Source organism: Malania oleifera, chromosome 13 (assembly GCF_029873635.1).
Source record: "Malania oleifera isolate guangnan ecotype guangnan chromosome 13, ASM2987363v1, whole genome shotgun sequence".
NCBI classification, from domain to species: Eukaryota; Viridiplantae; Streptophyta; class Magnoliopsida; order Santalales; family Ximeniaceae; genus Malania; species Malania oleifera.
In genome coordinates this window covers 85,967,056-85,988,285 of record NC_080429.1, presented here as the reverse complement: position 1 = coordinate 85,988,285, position 21,230 = coordinate 85,967,056, and the positions used below count along the sequence as shown (strand labels likewise).

Below are 21,230 nucleotides of genomic sequence, written 5' to 3'. Positions count from 1 at the left end.
TTATTAATTAATTTTCCTTTCCCCCTTGTCTTCGTAATTGGTTTCGATTTTGAGTCCAGTAGGGATTCGCGAGAAATTGGTATCAGAACCTGTGTTCTAATATCAGTGTTTCTCAGGAAGAGAAATATGGTATTATGATCAGTAGAAGAAACCTAGGACAAGGGTCACTTTTTTATCAAAAGGCTTCAATAAAATTAAATATAAGATTTTATTAGAATTTAATAGAAGTTTTAAGAGAGAAATACTTCAAACTAGCTTCTGCCAAAGCCAATTTTGAAACAAATCCTATTGTGATAGATCTAAAAAAAGTCAAAAAAAGGTCTAGAATCACAACTAATAGAGATTGAAAAATAGATTAGTCTTTATCAATCTAGAATTAGATAGTGTGAGTGACAGTTAGAACAACTCCACAGAACTCTAGGATCAGAATCAACGGCTAAGATCTCATTAATCTTCAAAAATGAAGGAGAATCAGTCCATCACGAACAAAATTAAAGAAATAATGAAAAGTTATAAGGACAAAATACAATCTCTCAGTAGGGGAGAAGATCCTCAATCGTCTCAGGTCAGGAGCAGCATATCAGAAAGATATACTGCTAAGGATTATGAAGAAGCACAGGAACAGGATGTTTAGAGTGCTCTTAGAGACATTGATGAAACAAAGGTTTTGTCAGACATAACTGAAGATATCCAGAATGCTTAGGATGAGTTTGATAAGCTTCTTCATCGTGAAAAATGGACAGAAAATGAAGTATCGGAGATTCAAAAGAGAATTAATAAAAGGCTAAATGAGGTAGCAGATCTCAAGGCTAAGAAGTTAGCCAGTGCCAAAAAAATACTTGCAAGAACCAGTAAGGTTTTAGGAAGGGATAGATCTGCAGGAGCAGGACCATCAGGTTATCAGGAAACAGTGCAAGTAAGTTTTCCAGAAGTTTCATCTTTGGATGCAAAGCCAGTGTTGCATCCCCTAAGAATGGAACCAAGACCATGGGAGCGAAAGAAGTTATCTTTCAAGGAAATGCTCCAGTCCACAACAAAACAACATGAGTCTGTTTTAAACTACCGAGGTAGAATTCAGGAAGAATTCAAACCAAAGAGAAATGTTCCAGAGGGAGTACCCCAGAATGGAACAATCTTAAGACTCAATTGCGAAAAGGATCCGGTAGTTGCGATTCATGATTGGGCTATAGATATTAGATATCATATCCTTAGCAGAGGAATTGAATCTTGGACGGTGGAGCAAGCATATAAATTTGCAGTAGCCACACTAAGAGGAAACGCTGGAGATTTTTGGGAGATACTTCAAAGGAACTTAGATGTGAGTACCATTATCATAAACACTATCAAAACTCCAGACGAAGTAATCGCTATCATAGCATATTTCCTTAAATAGAAATTTGTAGGATATTCGCTAGTTGATAGAGGTGACGAGCTTGTTGAGAAGACCAGGATGGCTCTCACAAAGATACAGATCTGTGACATGTGTTACTTTAAAGAGTTTCTTTGTGAATACTAGTATTGATTTTATAAACTCGGACCACAAGATCAAGCATATGTGAAAGAAATTTTTATCAACAAATTATTAAGCAATTAGCCAAAAGTGGTAAAATAAGCTACTAAGCAAAGATTAGAGAGAGATATAGAAGTATCAGATACTCTCGAAGTTAGGGCTGAAACGGTAAGACAAATGATAAGACTTTACTGTATATAGCGGCATATGTTTCAGGGCGTAAGAAACATGCCTTATATGAATCCAAAATGTTGTCCCAAGATAATGGGCAAATAACAAAAGTAAAATATAAATATAATAATTTAAAAAAAAAAAAAAAAAACCACTCGTGCAAAATTTTATATAATGAGAATAGCCATTCCTTTGCTACAATTTATTTTTTTTTTAAAAGCTAGTCTATTCCTTGTTCTGAAACCTAAAAAATAAAAATTACATTACTGTTTGTCCAATAGTTGAACACCTTTGGCGTAAACCATCAAATGCTTTTATTATGGATACTCTATTCCTAGGAACATTTAAGTAAACCAACGCTTGAGCAAGTGCGCATACAGTACATGGAACATTTTTAATTGAAAGTTGAAACCATTCTTTGGTTCAGCAGTTTTAATAATATCATATCCACCTGTACACTTGCAAGAGAGTGAAATTTAGATAAACAACACTTCGTCTATATTCAAAGACTTAAGGAAAGAAAAAAGAAATCTTATAATTTCTCTTCATATTATAAATACTGGTAAAAACAAAAATTTGTTATAAATCTAATTAGAAACAAGGAAAATTAGATTATAATAATAGGTAATTTTACTAATAGATTTGCTAAAAAAATTTATTTCTTTATGGCTTTGCTTGATGACAAAACAAGGAAAAGGTTTTCCTTTGAAAATCTTGATAATGCTCCTGGAACCAAAGCCCCCCACTACTGAACATGTTTCAAACCCTTGGGAATCCAATTTACAATTTTTATGCATTCACATTTCACACCCCATTTTAGGAGGAACCAAGGACGACTGGTAGGTTACAAATACCATCTTCATCTTCCGCAGTTCACTTAAATTCTATGGCATCTCTGACTCATGCCATGCATCAAAACCAGCTTATAATTCACGGTGAAAGTCCGTTACCTCAAAAAGGTTGTACAAATCTGGCAGAAATTCAGACGTGAACAGTTTCTGTAATAATAATAATAATAATAATAATAATAATAATAATAATCATCATCATCATAATAAACCCGTAAACTTCTTGTGAATTGGACAAAATTGGGACCTTGGAATCCTGACGCACAAGAAAGATGCGGGCTCCCATTTTGAAATGAAACTAAAGATACATAATTTCTACGCTGCCCACCAATCACGGATGGGGGCTTCCATATGAACTAAGCTCTCCCACCTTACCCAAAAAAAAAAAAAAAATTGGCAGGCCACCCCGAGTTTTTTTTTTTTTTTTTTAATTTTTGCACAGATATACAAAGATCAACAACTTATATTTCTCAAGAATGACATCAGCAGCCTAGATTGAAAAGATCAAACAGCCTCCATTCTTTTTGAGGAGACGATCTAGTGTCGGTTCTCTCCTGCATTCTCAGGGTGTGTGGTCCTATTGTGTAGGTGCATATAAGTGCCAGTATGTACGTAGGAAGCAAATAGACAAGAGAAGCAATAGACAAGAAGAGGAGACAATTGACCAAGGGGGTTGGAAATCAATTAATTAATGATCAAAGTGAAAGACATTGTACCCTGTCAGGTAGATTCCTAGGCATTGGAAGTGCAGTAACGTATCTCTGCAGACAGGATTTCTGAGAATTAGCAGTTGCATCAGAAAATGAAGTCTCAGCCCCGTCGGCTTGCCCCCGGCCATGGAACTTGGCAAAACGATTGATGATAGAGAACTTCTCTAGATCCTGGCATTCAAGTCTTAAATCTAGCATTGAGGCTCTCTTGTCCAGTCTGCATGACAAGAAGAAAAAAAAAATCACATAAAAAGAATTTATATATTTAATTTTATATATATAGTGTGAGAGAGGGCCACACATGCATGGACCTAAGGACAAGAAAAAACCAAAAAATCCACAAGAGCAACAATAGACAAACAGAACAATGAAGTTTGTGAACGAAGAAAAAAATAAAAAGCAAGAGAAGACGTGTATCCTCATCATGGAGCACAAACGAAGCAGCAATGTGCTAGATCAGTCGATCATTCCATTCTAGCCAGACAACAGTCAGGGGATCGGTGGGGAGGCCACCAGAAGAAAGAATAAAGCAATAATGATAAAAAAACAAAAAGCAAGAAAATACAAAACAAAATATGAAGAAACCACAACAATTGCATCCGACTCAACAATGCCACACTAGTTTGCATATTGTGAAGACGTCCAAAGCATTTACTGGACATATATGAACAAGCCTAAACCAAACAGCCCATTTCAACATCATAGACCCACAATCTTTGTGTAAGCATTCAGTTAGATATGGTATTCTTTATCTTTATTGCATTCAAAGAAAACATTCCTTGTCTTTCTAAATTCTAATCTTCTGCCTCAACGTCCTCAAACCTATTATGGAAAAGTTTACTATCCAAACAAAACCAGGAACTGCATAGAATAGTTATTTCACAGTTATTTTTTCCCCAAACATCATCTGAAAATCTTTCTAAATTCTAATCTTCCATCTCAACATCCTCAAACCTATTTCATAGACAAATTCACAATCCAAACAATACCAGGAACAGCATAGAATAGTTATTTCAATGTTATTTTTTCCCTAAAATGTCATCTGAAAATTGAAAGCAATTTTCATGCGCACACAATAAACCTCATCCACCTAGGCCTTAATTTTCATCCAGCAATCTCATTCCCCAACCTCTCGCCATGAAAGATACAGCCAATGGACCAGCAAATACACTCTTCAACAAAGTCTTAATCCAATTATTTTGACGTCGATCTAGATGAACCCTTCAACACCATTCCATTAGAAATAGATAATCAAATATTAAAACACCTTAACTCAAAACAACAAAAAACTTTAATTTGAAAAACAAATAAATTTTATTAACTAGAATGAGCTTGTAACTTGATTACCAAACAATTTGCCTAGACTACATTGTTTCAATGCTTCCAGGAAATGCATATTTGTTAGTAGACAAAACAGTTGCAGCAATCAGAAGAAGAATTAATTAGTAAAAAAATATATAAAAGACAAAAAGGGTTACCCCAACAAATCTTTTTCCAGCTTCCTAGATCTGCCAATCAAGTCTTCCATAACTTGGGAGAAGTACTGATCACCAATTCTCTCAGATGTTTTCAACTTCTCAGTGATGCTAAAAAAACAATTTGTAAAACCCACAATTACATGTGATCCAGTATGAAGAGACATGAATGACTTCAGATAACTTTAATAGGTTTTCTTACAGGTTTGCGCTGGTGAGAGACATGGGAATATTAGTTGTAGAGCAGGAGGTAAGGCCACATGCATCACCTAATGCTAATCTGGAAACAAAGTATACCACACTCTCATAGTTTGAACTGGCATCTACAGAGAAAACTGATGCCAATGGAGGACGAAGCAACTGCTGCATAAGCTGGGTTGTCAAGACAAGCCTTCTTTTAGGTCTAAGCATTGGTGGTCCATCTTCAGTCACTTCAGGTTCATCCTCCATCTGTCACAGATATGAAGCCTTTAAATTTGTAGAACTATGAGATATGAGAGGAACTAAATCAAATAATAGAAAAGCTAATGAAACCAGCAACGATGAGCACACCTTCTCCTTCAGTCTATTTGTGGCTTGGGCCCAGTCTGTTTCTGCTATGCTGCAAACATTAAAAATACATTTTAAAAACTAGCATAAACAAATTAAATAATTTATCAGGTAAAGAAACAAATTTTAAAGAGTTCCAAGCTGCAACCATTTGTGTGCAACACTGTGATGTACTGAAATCAACTCTCTTGTCATGAAGAGGAAGCTCAAACAGAAACATAAAAAATGAGATAATTTTAATTAATAATGAGAAAAGGGAGATGAGTAAGTCATTCAATAAAATTTCTGTCTGCTACAACAACCTCATATCATGAAGCCTCTGAGAACCCTGCATGACTTCTTTATGCCATGCAGTAAATCCAGATGTAGTACTTTTACGCTTCTTTGGTCGCATGACAACCAAACTTTGATCAGCAATATGTTGGGGAACTGAAGGAGAGAAAGAGAAATGCTCAGTACCCACGGGTATGGGAGTTGACTTTTGCTGGATGCTACTCGCCAGACTGGTATCAGCAGTGCCACTTAAAGGCTCCATTGAATTATGTGTGTGCACGCCAACAGAAGATTTCCCAACATTCAATTGCTCCTCCACATTTTTCACATTAACATTTCCATGCACATCATACGTTGGCAATATTTGCCTATTTTTAAAGGTTCCATACTGATCAAACCAGGATGGTGCCATCTGGGGACTAATCTGAGAAAGCTCAGTTCTAACAGTCGTATTATTATTGCTAGAGTGATTTTGAGAATCAGTCCTAGCAAAGGCTAGCACATCTCGAGAATGAATGGTTCCAAGTACATGTTGAGAAGATGCAGTTTTATCCTGATTATCCCCTGGCTCTGATGAAAAGCTGAGCATTTTTGAGTCTCCGGATGGAACTGGGGAACGATTACCTGATGCATCTGCAATCCCAGCATCATATCCATACAACAACTGCTGTCCTACCTTAGAAGCAACCTGTGGAGCTTCAGGACCAACCTCTTGTCCTTTAAATCTCTTCAAGCCCCTATTACTTGGATCAACCTCCATACCCTTCATGGCTTGGACTTGATGCAGTAAAGAGTAATTTTGATGCAGAATGTTGTTTGGTTTCAAAGAACGGCCGAAGGCTTCAATATCTCTTTGGGTAGTAGTAGCAGGGTTTGTATGAAAAGCATCAGGGAAATGCTTAACAGACTCCTTCACTTGTGATGCACTCATTGTCCTATGAGTTAAGTCAATGTTTTCAGATGACACTTGCTTCCAGGTGCTTTCTTTTGATGGTTTCTCTTCCCTGTGAACAATCCTTCGTGAGTTCATGGAAAACGCACCAGGCTCAGACGGACCATTCTGTCCTCTACAAGTATCTTCATCATCAAGCTTCTTTGTGCTAAAATTCATTTCTGAATTATGGTCTGACTGAATATGGGATGGAAACATATTGGATGGATCCTTGAGAGATTGGACGCCCAATAATTGTTGCTGGGATGAAACACTCTTCCATGCATTAGGTAGCATTGCTGAAGCAGCCCCTCGTTGAGAAACTCCAGATGTAATAGAAGGCTGAGATACTGGACCAGCCTCCAGCACAGGGTTCTGTTGGCCTGAAACTTCAACATGGGCTTGGTTGTTACTACTTGGCTCACCAAGTTCAGCAACAGAACTGCTAATCAGTGCAGGCAATGATGCTGATGCAGATTGACCAGATAAAGCTCTATCATGGGAGTCATCTCTCTGTTTAAAACCAGAAACAATCCCTTCAAATGATACATTTACAGACTGATTTGTCTTCATCAGTTCATTTCCAACAATGTTGTGTTGATTTTGAAGCTGACTTCTCGAATAAGGAAAGCCAGATACATTAGCTGCCGCAAAATTTCCCTGCATTTGTCTATTTCCAAGTTCTCCTTGGGATGCTTCAGGAGGAGGCAAAGTCTGAACAGAAGCTGCGGAAGTCAACCATGTATGACCCAAAACTCCCAGGTCAGGAGAGGCTTGATTCGAGCTGAGAGAATTAACTGCACATGCAGAGGTTTGAGAAGACGGGGCATGGTTTGGAATGGTCAACCGTTGAGATGGAGGGCCAAGTTGTAAACCAAAACCTTGGGATGTTGAAGACAGATTCCGCTGAAGGTGACCAATGGATCCATCAGAACTTTCTGCATCTGGCATCTCAGATGACTGATTGCTGAAGTGTGCAACATTGCCACACTCCCTCGACTGATCCACCTTTTGAAGAAGATCGAGCATATTTTGACTGCACCCAAGAAAAAGAAAATGAAGCTTACAATTCAACTGATATATGCCTGTAATTATGATAAACAAACAAAAAACGCAGAGTATGCAATCATGACCCTTGAGATACAAAACAAGTACGTAGTTAGTTATAGAAACTTTAAAATCAATACTAGCAAGTCCTGATCCTAAATCAATCGTTTCCACTATAATAGAACTATAGACAGCAGCAGCATGAGAAAAATAAAGAGTAAAACAATAAGAAAATCCACCACGTATTCAAGAACAGGAAGCAAAACCTCAAATAATCAACTACCTTGAGTGAGCAATTCTGCTTGGAGTGTAAATACCAACAGCTCTGTCAAAGGAAGCAGAAGTGTTAGGTGCACAACCTGTGAGTATACCTCTGGAAGGTACCTCATCTAATCCCTTCATATCTCTTTGAAAATCTGGTAATTGCCCCTGTAAAATATAAAGAACGATTAGCATTCCTGATCGCTTCAGAAAAAAACACAGAACGTCAGCATTCGCAAATATGGTAAACCCCAAAATTCACCTTTTCCTTTTCCATAGAATTTTTGGGAACATGACCTACAAATTGTGACTGCCCAAAATACCCTTGATCAAGACTCTTTGATCCTCGGGAGACTTGCTGGGGAAAGGCCTGTGAATGGGTAGTAAGTTTTGCTCCATAAGAAAGTTCGACATCCATATCCAAATTCCCCATAGGATGGTATTGAAATTTTCGAGCACCAGAATTTTTCCGACAATGACCAGATGACTTTTGTTTTCCTCCAGGCAAACAATGTGAATCATTGGCATCTAACCAAACATTTTCCCTCGTACCACTGGTATTGGTATGGTGGGATAAGTTAGAGCGATAACTGTCACTAGAGTTCTCTTTTTTATCATAGTTTTCATCCACTTCATGCATTTCAACAGACCCTTTGTCTGATGATGAACCCAAAACTTGCAGACTCCTGTTCAGATGATGTTGGCATTTCCCTAAATCCTCATTGCCTCTGCATTTCACAGAAGAATCAACATTCCTCCAGCTATCAAGGTGATGACTATTTGGACGATGTTGGTTGGTTTCCTGGTTAACCTGTGAAGTGCATGAGTCTGGTACTGCAGCAACATTATTCAAGCTAGAATCTTCTCTGTTGATTTGTGGATTCTCCATGGATGAATTTACATGTTCCAATTCAACATTTGAATTAGAAACAGAATCAGCTCTCCATATACGACTGGTACAACCCATCTCCTCATGCCCAACTCTCTTCTGATCATTACGCTGATGTTGCAACAAGTTCACATTCTCCTGAATTTTCAATGCAGCATCCGAACTGGGTAATACAGACTCAATAAAATTCCACCCATTCGATTTGTTGCACAATTGGCCACTGGATTTATACGGGGATATGCCTTGTTGATGTGTCCATGGACTCGACATGCTCTTTGCATTTAAGTCTGCATCTGAAGATTGAATAGCATTTCCAAATGTCTGACTTGCTTCGGCAAGCGGCTTTTGCAAAGGGCTGTGATCCGACCACTTGCCACCTACTTCTGAAGACTGATGAAAGGATCCGTGAGAAGTACTAGCCTGCAATTTCTCCCCTTGTTCATGTGAAAATTTGGGCCCTGATTGCTGATCTTTTTGCACACTAGCCAGATTAGTACTTTTATTGGCATCATCAGACAGAGGTCTAGACCCCATTGAAGAGGCTGTCTGCAAGTTTTTTTCAGCCCAAATTGTTTGTTGTTTTCCCCTATCATTGAATGCCAAAGGTTGATGATTGTCCATGGGAGGTTCAGCATTTTGAAAATTAGGACCGGTCCACTCTTCCTGCAAACTCATGTCACTACTGGCAGATTCTGCCACTGCAGACTGCATCAGAGCACTCCAAGTCCCACTTTGGACAGTAGTAAAAGTATTAAAAAGATCTGTACCATTCAGCATATTATTGGCGTTCCTGCCGAAAGCATCCCATGTATTATCATCCGTACCAAACAAAATCTTTTGTTCAGTTGGATCTAAAGTTGGCAGACTCTGTGAAGAAGCCACTTGCATCACTGTTTTCGCTTGTGATATTTCTGACGGATTAGCTAGCCCTTGCCTCCCATGAAATTCCTGCGCTGGCGCATTGCTTTCATGGGCCCCCCCTTGCAGGGAACTATCCAACATTACCCCAGTATTTAATCCCTGAACAAGAGCATTTTCAAAGAAATTTTTCCCTTGACAGCCCTGTCTGGAGACCACGGCACCATCCTGCATGTTAAGCTGATTTTGAAATACAGCAAATTGATTACCTGGAAAGGAATTACCACAGGTTGATATTTGCTGCATTGGAGGTTTATCTATTTGCATGTGAGAATATTGACTAGAAGCACCTCTTGTGCTAGAGATAGGAACACCATATAGAGATTGATGATCAACCTGTTGAGAAACCAAACCCATAAATCGCTGTGCTTGGCTTTGCTCTGTCGAAAACACAAGTCCACTAGAGGATCCCTGCATAGCTGGAGATGCACCACGCTGTATCCAATTTGAATTACCAGCAATAACCTCAGGGGACCATGGGTAATTAGATGCATCATGGACAGGAGCGCCATTTACCAACTTGCCAGTCGCCTGTTTTGTAATGGAAGACAGTTGACTATTCTGTTGCCTTGCTTCTAATTGCTGAAGCTGTTGTTGTCTATGAAATTCCTGCATTTGCTTGAATACGACTTGTTGTTGTAAGAGCTGAATATCACTAAACCCAGACTGCTGCCTAGGCATTTGCAACATGTTTGGTTGCTGGCCACTCATTTGCGGTTGACCACCAAGAAAATCAAAATTAACAGGAGATTCAGAATTTTCCAACCTAGAATTTTTCTTATTATGGTCAGGACCATTTCCTTGCTGTGATTCAAGCATCAACATGCCTCTTGATGTTAGATAATGCCGATCAGATTCTGTATCCACTCCCAGAAAGTTTCCTTCATTCTGCCTTGTCTGGAGTACTTGATGACCATGCATAAAGCCATTCAAATTTGGCTGCTGGTTTTGTGATTGACTTCTGGAGAACTCAGGTCTCACAGTTAATTGTGAATAGTTCAAGCCATGTGACCCTCGGACAGACTGATTATCATGACCTCTTTCAGAATCTGCAAATGCCATGGTAAAAGAAAGCAATATTTAAAAGCAACGATTGGAACTTCAGAACATATCATGGATGTATTGTCAAGCTATGCAATATTTAAGACTAAAATGAATTACAAAAAATTGGTAATGAACAAAATTAGAAACCAAGTAACATCATTGATACCTGATTGTTGAAATATGTAATTCTTTGGATAAGAACTCAAGGGTGCACCAACCTGCCTCTGGTTTCCAACCCACAGATTATTACTTAAAACTGGCCAATTGCCTTCTACAACCTGCGAATGATGCTGGCCCTGGGACAAGTTCTCTTGGTCAAAGAAATTGTGGATCCTATCTCCAACTTCGTTGCCAGGCATAGATAATCAAGCCCAAAAAATTTTCAGCCACTTATCTTTTGAGGAAAAAAGAGGCCTACCTAAAAGATACGTGAAAAAAAGTTAAAATTTTCCACTCCTACAATTCTGCAACAGAATATAATGGTGAAGCTAGCTGGTATGTAATTTTTATACACCTACTTTGCGTTGAGAATCACACCTTGATTCTATACATTAAATGTCACCCTCAGCCACGTTCCCCACCATCAAAGCTTAATGCTGCAGATGATCAATTCATTGCTTCAGTAAAAACTACAATGGATCATCCATATTGACCAAATCTATACTATTATAAAAGAACAAGCCTTATTGAGTGTAAAACATTTTTTCCTGACAAATACCCTTGACCTTTTCAAACTATCCATAATCAAACGCCCATCAAACAGTAGATCTTATATTCACACACTTCTTTCAGAATGCCCTAACTACACACATACCAGTTATATCGCATAACAACCTGCTATATCTAAACATGACTATAAAAGCTCAAAATTTAATATTTTCTCATGCCATCAATGAATGTCTCATCTGCCCTCTCTGTCACACAAAAACACAGGCAAGCATAGATGCACTTGCAATTAAGTGTTTATTGTTCTTAGATATGCATTGTGAAAAATTTTGGTAATTAATATTGCAAGATATACAATGGACATTTCTTTTGTAAACAACTCTGCTTATCAAAAATTAAGAAGGTGTTGTATCATTCTCTACTTTCAATCATTTTATGATACATTTAGAATTTGTTAAACTATTTTTGTTAATGGTCAATTAGTGGCTTCTTTTAAGTCATACTTATTGTTTATCTAAATAACACTTTGTAAGGCACCATTAGTATCACAATCAAAAAATTAAGAACAACCAAAAAAACAACAAGAAGAAGCCTTAAGTCCCACTAGGTGGGGTCAGCTACATGAATGCTTTTCGCTAATTCACCCGTTTGAGAGCATTTTCCTCCTCTAAGTTAAGAGCTATTAAATCCTTATTCACTACATCATTTCAGGTTATTTTAAGCCCACACCTACCCTTTGGATACAAGAAATAATTACTAACTCACTCCTGCTCACAGGTGCGCTATTAGGCCTGCATTTCAAATGCAAAGACCACCTAAGCTGCCCCTCTCTTATCCTATCCTCGATCGGTGCTACGCCTAGTTGATTGCACATATGTTCATTCCTTAATTTATCTTTTAATGTAATACCACTCATCCACCTTAACATTTGCATATCGACAACTTTTACTTTTTGTACATGTTGTTTCTTAGTTGCTCAATATTCTAATCAATAAATCACAGCCATCCTTATAGCCATCTTATAGAACTGCCATTTTAATTTAAAGGTTTTCTACAATCACACAACACGTCTAACGCATTCCTCCATTTTACCCAACCTGCTTTAACTCTATGTATTGCATCCTTTACAATTTCCCTTCCACTTGCATAATCGATCCATGATATTGAAATCTATTAGTGCTATTAATTTCTTGATTATCAAGTCTAGCTTCACTCCAATACAACAAAAAAAACAAAAAAAAAAAGCTAAGCCTTAGTCCCACTAAGTGGGGTTGGCTATATGAATCATTTTCCGCCAACTTATGCGATCATGGACCATTTCTTATGATAGATTCAAAAATATAAAATCCTTACTCACTATCTCCTCCCAAGTTATTTTAGGTCTACCTCTACCCCTTCTACTACCCTCCACAATAACTAAGTCACTCTTCCTCACAAGTTCACTATGTGGCCTATGTTACAAGTGTCCATACCATCTGAGTCGTCTCTCCCTTATCTTATCTTCTATAGGAGCTACACCTAACTTACCACGAATATGTTCATTCCTTAATTTATTTTTCAATATTATATCACTCATCCATCTAAGCATTCTTATCTCAGCAACTTTTACTTTATGGATATTATGTTTCTTCGTCGCCCAACATTCCGATCCATATAGCATAGTTGGTCTTATAGCTGTCCTATAAAACTTTCCTTTCAATTTTAAGGGTATTCTACAATCACAAAGCATACGCATTCATATCATAGTGATATGACAAATTTTACGCTGACTGTCAGCTACAAACAACATACACCAAAAGGATCTCGTTTTAGATATAATCCTAGAAAGTTCATCAATCACTAAAGCAAAAATATAAGGACTCAAAGTAGAACCTTAATGCATGCCTATTGTGATTGGAAATTCTCTAAATACCCCTCCTACAGTCCTGACGCTAGTCATTACTCTATCATACACATCCTTAATGATCTCAGTATATCTATTGCAGACACCCTTCTTTTCTAAAACCTGAAGAAGAACTTCTCTATGTACTCTATCATAGGTTTTCTCTAGGTCAATAAACCATATGCAAGTCCCTCTTCTTTTCCCTAAACTTTTCCATTAATTTTCTTAAAAGTTAAATCGCTTATGTTATCGATCTCCTAGGCATAAAACCAAATTGATTCTTTGACACCTTTGTTTCTAGTCTTATTCTTTATTCAATTACCCTTTCCCATAGTTTTATCATGACTTATAATCTTAATTCCGCAACAGTTATTACAATTTTGAACATCACCTTTGTTTTTGCATAAAGGTATTAACGTCCTTTTCCCCCATTCCTCCAGCATTTTCTTAGTTTTTATAATAGTGTTGAACAGATTAGTTAACCGTATACTTCCTTTATCACCTAAACATTTCCAAACTTCAATTAGTATGTTATCTAGTTTTATGGATTTTTCACTTCTAATTTTTTTTAAAACCATCTTTCAAAGACTCTAGTTTTGCGAATAAATCTATTAGTTTTAGTTTTTTCCTCATTTGTCACCTCCAAGCTCAAGCTTTCAGTTAGGTTTTCATTAAACAACTTATTAAAGTATCTCCACCACCTCTCCTTTATGTCTTCTTTGATTAAGATATTATCGTTCTCGTCCTCTATATATTTTACATTACCTAAATCTCTGCATTTTCTTTCTCTAGCTCTAGCAAATTTATAAATGTTAATTTCTCCATTTTTGTATCTAGTCTAGCATATAAAATATCATAAGCTCTCTATTTAGCATCACTAATAGACTTGATTGAAAATTGATCACAAAAACAGAAATAAATTTAAAACTTGATAGGATGCATATCAATTTTTGTCCATGATCAAATAACAATTAATTATCTTACCATTCTTCCATCAGCATTAAATTTGTCAAGTTATCAAATACGAAGTAATTTAAACATACCACTGTTAAAACTTAATAAATCAAACACTAGAAAAGAAAATTTTACAATTAAAACATAATAACAGCAATGAACAAGAAATGCAAAATGATACAAATTAAAATATATGATAATAAAAAAATAGAAATAGTTTAACCATTATATCTCAAAACTCACTCTTAGTGCTCCAAGAACAACCTTATAGCATATGAAGCTTGAAAAATGTTGAAAATATTTTTAAATGGCTTTTCTTATTTTTCAAAACTAAAAAAAAAAAAAAATCAGGGATATTTTGAATTTAATTTTATTTTAATTTCTCTGCATTAAACAAATTGTGCGCACATTGATCCAATCAATAAAAGAAAATTTAAAATATTAAAGTAATATGGCAACAAGTTGCCATGGGAAGTACACTAGAAAACTTGGTTTTTAATTTTTGCCACCATTGTTGAAAACCAACAACAAAAGCTAAAAACTAGGAACAAAGACAAATGCAATGCCACCACTCCTACACTACACTGAATGAATATAGAAAAAAGAAAAAGAAAAATAACACCAGACAGTCCCTAAGGGTCTGTTTGTGTCAAGGATTTTGTTTGAAGAAAGGAAAGGAAAGAAAAATATGAAGGAAATTCATTCTCCATTGTATTTTTTCTCACTATCAAATACTATTAAAAATGATAACTTGTTCCCACATGATATTTTGCTTTATAGAAGGAATTCTTTAGAAGGAGAAGAATTTACAAAGAGGAGACTAAGACATCTCCCATCAAAATTCTGGAAAAATCCACAAAAAGAAAGAAACTAAAAACAAAATAATAATAATAATAATAATAATAATTTGAAATATCAAAGCAAAAAATTTCCCCAATCTCACTGAATTTTCGAAAAGCTTGCTCCCTTAAAGCAACCAAAGCCAACGAACCATATAGAAGCCAAATAATGAATCTTCTCCCAAACCAGCTGCATGCTCAATTTTATCCCTGAAAAAATCCATGCATTTCACCCCAACCATAAACTCCAGAGCTTTGCAAATGTTCCAAACTTCCGCATAGCAGTCCTATCCTTTTTCCTTCCGAAGCCCTCAAAAGAGATAGCCAACATTCCATCCACACTTCCACATAGCAGTCCTATCCTTTCTCCCAACACACCAAATAAATTACCACGGATGTTCCAAGCAAAATCATAGTGTAAGAACAAATAATGAGCTGACTCAGAATTCAAAAAAAGCACACAAACATCTGGAGAGTAGGCCTTCAAAGGTCTTGGAATTTGCAACGGATTATTAGTATTTATTAGTATTGATTCTATGAAGCACAATCAGCCAAATGAAAGCCTTGATTTTTGGGGTCCTTTGCCCATCCAAATACATGAAAATAGAGGAAAACAAGAGTTGAAATGGATCAAAAACTCAAAAAAGATTTACCAGAATAAACCCCTGAATTATTGAAATCCCAAGACGAAGTATTCCTATCTAAAGAAAGATGACAATTATTCAATAACAAGGAGGAGGAAAGCTCCATCATCTCTCCATTTAGAGATCTTCTGAAATGAGAGTGTCAAAAACACTAGAGGGCTACTCGAATCGACCACAACAATAGAAAGCATATTATCTTGCTCTGAGCTTAATTGGAAGAGGAGAGGAAAAGATGTGGATAGAACAATATTCCCCCAACCAAGGATCTTTCCAAAAACTAATGCTATAATTTTAAAAATTGACGAGTAGCATAAGGGAATGCTAGATAAACAGGCCTGAATAAGGATAATTCTACCCCCAAGGCAAAAAAATTCCCCCTTCCAACCATCCAACCTCTCGGCCACTCCTTCCACCATTGGATTCCAAAAATTCATGGATCTAGATTGCCCCCTAAAGAGACCCCTAAGTAAGTCAAAGGCCATTCTAAAAGACCACACTCCACCTTTGAATCCCGCTCCCTAATAATATTGGCTAGACCACTTTTTCCCAAATTTATTTTCAGCCCCGACACCCTCTCAAAAACATGGAGGATACCCAAAATACATCTAAAAGAAGGCCTATGATCCTCTAGAAATAAGATAGTATCATCCATTAATTGAAGATGACAAACCGCCACACCCTCTCCCCACACTTTCAAACCCAGGGTCCACAGCCCGATCCACCATTCTACTCAACATATCAGCTACTAAGACAAACAAAGAAGGTGAGAGTGGGTTCCCTTGTCTAATGACTCAGAAGCCATAAATCAAGAATTAGGTTCCTCATGCACAACAATGGAGAACCATACATAATAACCCCTTAACCACCAGCGCCACCGCTCACCAAAATCCTTTCTCACAAAAATAGTCCAACTAACTCTGTCATAAGCCTCCTCAAAATCCAATTGGAATATGAAACCCCTCTTCTTCCTTCTCTGAATATCCTCCACCACCTCATTAGCCCCCAAAATGGCATTCACTGTCTCTTTATACCCCACAAAATAACTTTGAGCTATTGAAATGATCATATCAAGCACTGCACTCAACCTGTTAGCTAGAACTTCGGTGATAATCTAATAAACACTGAAGATTAGGCTACTAGGTCTATAATCATCTACCTAAATAGACCTAGACTTCTTAGGCGCTAGGGTAATAAAAGTAGAGTTTATGATAACTCTTTACTCTGAATCTCATTGCCATAAAATTCATTAATTATTTTAAGCAAATCATCCATCCCAACAATCTAGGGAAAAAACTAGATTAAAACCCTTGGACTCAGAGCCTTATCCCTATCCATCCTAAAAACTACCCCTCTCACCTTCTCCTCCTCCAAAAGGTCTCTCTAGTCAAAGTATTTGATCTCTAAAGATGGGATTCCACACTAAACCGTCAACCATCAATCTACAATTCTCTTCTTCCAAATAAAGATTATCGAAGAACTTAGAGATCTCAAAAGCTATTCTATCGGGTCATTAATAATTCTCCTTCCTTGACCCTCCAACTCTCTAATCAAAATTTTCCTTATCTTACCATTAGCTAACCTATGGAAGAAGCTAGTATTACAATCTCCTTCTTTGATCCATTTAAGTTTGGTCTTTTGTCTCCAACTCCTCATTTCCTTCAAGATCACCTCTTCCAAATCATTTTTCAAAGAAATTCTCTTGGCCTCCTCACTCTATGAAAGGTTACTCTCCTCTTCCTTTGTGTCCAAAAAATCAAACTCACTTAAGATGCTGGATTTTCTAATTCTAACATCCCTAAACACCTCTTTAATCCAAAATTTCAAATTCTCCTTCGAACATTTCAGCTTCTTCATAAACCTAAACCCTTCCTAGCCCCTCCATATGCCCTCTTCCCACAGGCTCCTCACTGAGGGCTTAAAAGAAGCATGGTTCAGCAATATATTCTGAAACCTAAAAGGAGTGGGACCTTATGAAACCTTACCAGAATCCAACACTATATGGAATTGATCAAAAGTAGGTCTAGGGAGAACAGCTGACTAAGGTTGGGGAATTCGTCATCCCATCACTACAAAACAAAAATCTACCCAATCTACTAGTCACTGCTTTAGAACCCCCCCCCCCCCCCCACGAAACAAGTAAAAGAAGCATTGCTAAAAGGAATATATCTCAAGCCATACTCCCGACCAAGTGAATCAAATTGCAGCATACTAGCATTACACGTAACCCCCCCCCCCCCTTTTTTTTTCTTCTACCCCACAAACCAAGTCACATTAAAATCCCCTCCCACTAATTACCTATAAGAGCAAAAACCAATCCCAAAAAGCACTCCTATGAGTTGGTCTAGAAGGCCCATACATAGAGGATACCCACCATTGGCCCCTCCCTTTCACTTCAACAAGAATAGAAAGGGTAAAAACCCTACCAAATTACCCACTTTAGAGATAGATTAAGAGCCACATAACTAGAACACCACCAGAGGCACCTTGGGAGGGTAAGAAGTCTCATTCCCTACATTGGCCACCCCAAATGCTCTTGGTCAATCATCTCTAGTTCACTTTCTTGAATCAATACAATGTCCAAGGAGTACTTAAACGGCACTTCCTTGATCAAACTCCTTTTCCTCACGCCCCCTAAACCTTTCACATTTCAACTGATAATCTTCATATCTTAACCCATTTTCCACCCTTCCCAGTCCCCTTACCCCCTCATAAGTAATGGAGGAAATCAAATTTATTAGTTCTTTCTGAACTTTCTTCTTCCTCCTCTCTTACATTCTAGGAGTCAAACACAACCTCACTAGCTTTCCTATAGGGTCCACTAGTTTCAGGCCAAGGTCTTCTAGGAGTTGTGTGAGTCTATCAAGTCTCTCTCTCCTCCTTCAAAGCTAAACTCACAGCCCTCTACCCTACAAGAATCCTTCCTTTGGCAATTAGCATAAAGTATTAAAAACAAGATGAGGCTGAGTAGGAAGGAGAAGGATACGAATACAAGTGCTAAAGGGACTCGGATCCCCCAAAGAAGCATCTACCTTCTCAACATTCACCCCCACTTTACCCAAGCAAGAAACATCCAAGTTATCAACACAAAGGAGATTAAGCTCAAGGTTAGAAGACAAAGAAATCCCATCATTCAAGGAAATCAAATGATCTGAAAAATTATTAATAGTGTCCTTACATGTCTATATACAACCAGGATGCTTATGTTGACCCGCATTCTCCATTTGTAGCGAGGTATCGCCATTCAGAACCTCATCTTTAATAGCTCCTTCAAATAATTGAAATAACCCATTCTCTTCAGCAAGTTCGGCCTTAGCTCTCATCTGATCTACTAAAGTAAAATCTGAATCCGGATGAAAGCTAACCCTTTGCAAATGCTGGGAACTCTTAGCTAGAATATCAGCTTTAAGTAACACAACCTCTTCAGGATCCCTACTAAAACCTTCAAACCTTTGAAGCAGCCTTTCCTTTTCAAAATCAGCTCTAAACTAATCCTCCAAAAGCCCCTTCTCTGATTCACACATACTGCCCATTTCCTCTTCTAAATCATATACATTAAATCATCCTCTATCTCCCCTTCAGATGTCGAGTTTATCCTCACTAATGGAGCTGCAGTTGGTGATGCAACTAGATTGTAAAGGCCATCTTGCTTCTTGTTTCTCATAGAAGTTCCATCAATAATACCTTTGCTGCTGATTTTTCTGGATCCAAGTTATCCTTCAAAAATTGCCCCCCCCCCCCCCCCCCCCGGCCCCCAAAAAAAAAAAAAAGACAAAATTGATTTGATCTAGCCTGTCCTGCCTTGCTTTTCTTCTTTCCAAAAGAATTAAACTTCTGAAATGCTGCCATATCTACAGCCATCCCTATCGGCCCTACAGAAGACACCCCAGCGAGAGTGAGTTCTTTCCTATTGTCCCCACACTCACCTTGTCAAGGGGATGGGATTAGTAACTCTCTAATGGCCTCCCCAAGCCCTTTAGTAGTGAGTTAATTTCATTGCATCTTCCTTTCTTGTGATTGGCGCTCACCTGGCCACATCTGCATAGGAAAAGTTTGATGATAACTTATGAAACACACTAGTCCTCTCCTTTACCTCCTTAAGTATCTAAATGCTCTAAGACCTGTAGAAGAAGACCTCCATCTACCATTGTCTGGATTGGGTACATATTCAACAGCTCAAATAATTCCAACAGGGCAACAAGGAAATCCTTCCACTTTTTTTTCGTTCGATTTGTGGAATTCGTATGTTGTAGAGAATCTTGCTATGGCCTTCATAAAGTGTAAGAATTTTCCCCTACCATTTTCAAGAACCTTTACCGACACACTGCTCTCAGCCTTATGGTACTCCACTGCAGCTAGCTGCGCTCCATTCATTGGCTGCACTTAACATTCCTCATTAGCCAAGATGATGAGTAACACAAGCTTACTTGCACATTCAATGATGTAAAATTCAAACCATCCAATCTAGTTATAGCAATCACCTTCCTCTTGGTTTTAAGTGTGGTGTGCTACCCTAGTGAGACTAGCAACAAGGTCAGGCAACAAGAGGGAGGAGGTCAGAAAAAAAAAAAAAGCAACTTCGAGTCATACTAGAGCAATCAAGGTGGATGACGATAAGCCCACGTTGTTGTCTGGGTCATAGGGCAGAAAGATGTTGATTATTGGAAACCAGAGGCAGGTCGTCCTAGGTTCTGAACTTCACTAGAGCAATTCTAAGAAAGAGGAGCTTAGGCATTAGGATAGAGGAGCTTTGGCCTTAGGGTTCAAAATGAGAAGAATTTGAATATGGTTGTTAAGTGTTCGGCTTTCAAAAGCAACACAAGTCAACAGAGACAACCTTTTTATGAGTTATTGGCAAGAGGTTCAAGAACAAGTGATAGAGATGACCTTGTTACGTGGTGCCAACAAGAGGTTTGAAGAACAGATGATAGCAAAGAATGAATTGATGAAGATGCTCAATTTCTGTTGCAAGAGAAGAAGGGGATTATGGGAGGAGGTCAACGAGAGTGTCCCCATGCTCAAGGTCTCAAAGCTTAGGACACTAAGAAGAAGGGGATGACATTTCGCCTTCATTGTAGTCTAACATTAACTCTAAAATTCCCCAAAGTTAATGACCTATTAGAAAAATTGATAGGTTGGAGGAAAATGCAAGATCTCAACCTTGTTCCCCTATGATTAAATTAAGAAAGGTAAAATGTTAATGACATGTAAAATCAACTTTTTGTTCATTGATTTCGTATATTTTTTACTTTCTCACTTTCTTTGATAACCAAATATAAAAAAGTAGATTCCTCTTATATTTTCCTTTCTTTCTCCTAATGTTTTCCAGGTTTCAAATAGGACCCAAGAGTTCTCAAAGATGTTGGATCTATTTTTTCAGGATTTTCTTCTCTATTTATGGCTCATGACACTTCCACTTTCGCATTTCAACTACATATACATACATAAATGCATACAAGCATATATATGATACACATACACACATAAAATATTTGTTGAAGTTCAAATATTAAAAATAATGAAAAAATCGCTAAATTTTTTAAGCTTTAACCACGAAATATTAATTATTGCTCTACAAGTCAACAAGAATTAGGGACATTTGCCTTATTTTCTCAGGCACGG

The 21,230-nt window shown here is 37.5% G+C and overlaps 1 protein-coding gene across 9 annotated transcripts in view; it reads right to left on the bottom strand.

Annotated features, from left to right (window-relative positions):
- Positions 1–2,322: 2,322 nt before the first annotated feature.
- Positions 2,323–21,230, bottom strand: part of LOC131146309 (uncharacterized) — a 33,547-nt gene continuing 14,639 nt past the window's right edge. For 3 of the 9 annotated variants that reach the window (XM_058095825.1, XM_058095824.1, XM_058095828.1), the window contains 10 exons: positions 11,164–11,222; positions 10,793–11,044; positions 8,038–10,631; positions 7,798–7,943; positions 5,566–7,503; positions 5,267–5,315; positions 4,917–5,164; positions 4,718–4,825; positions 3,246–3,456; positions 2,323–2,679 (listed from right to left, as the gene is read on the bottom strand). In XM_058095825.1, coding sequence (XP_057951808.1) covers positions 2,605–2,679; positions 3,246–3,456; positions 4,718–4,825; positions 4,917–5,164; positions 5,267–5,315; positions 5,566–7,503; positions 7,798–7,943; positions 8,038–10,631; positions 10,793–10,985 — 5,562 coding nt within the window. In that variant the 5' untranslated portion in view covers positions 10,986–11,044; positions 11,164–11,222 and the 3' untranslated portion in view covers positions 2,323–2,604. Of the gene's footprint in view, positions 2,680–2,974; positions 3,107–3,245; positions 3,457–4,717; positions 4,826–4,916; positions 5,165–5,266; positions 5,316–5,565; positions 7,504–7,797; positions 7,944–8,037; positions 10,632–10,792; positions 11,045–11,144; positions 11,223–21,230 lie in introns of those variants that run through there. The other 6 variants (XM_058095823.1, XM_058095829.1, XM_058095830.1 and 3 more) reach the window with 5 other exon arrangements.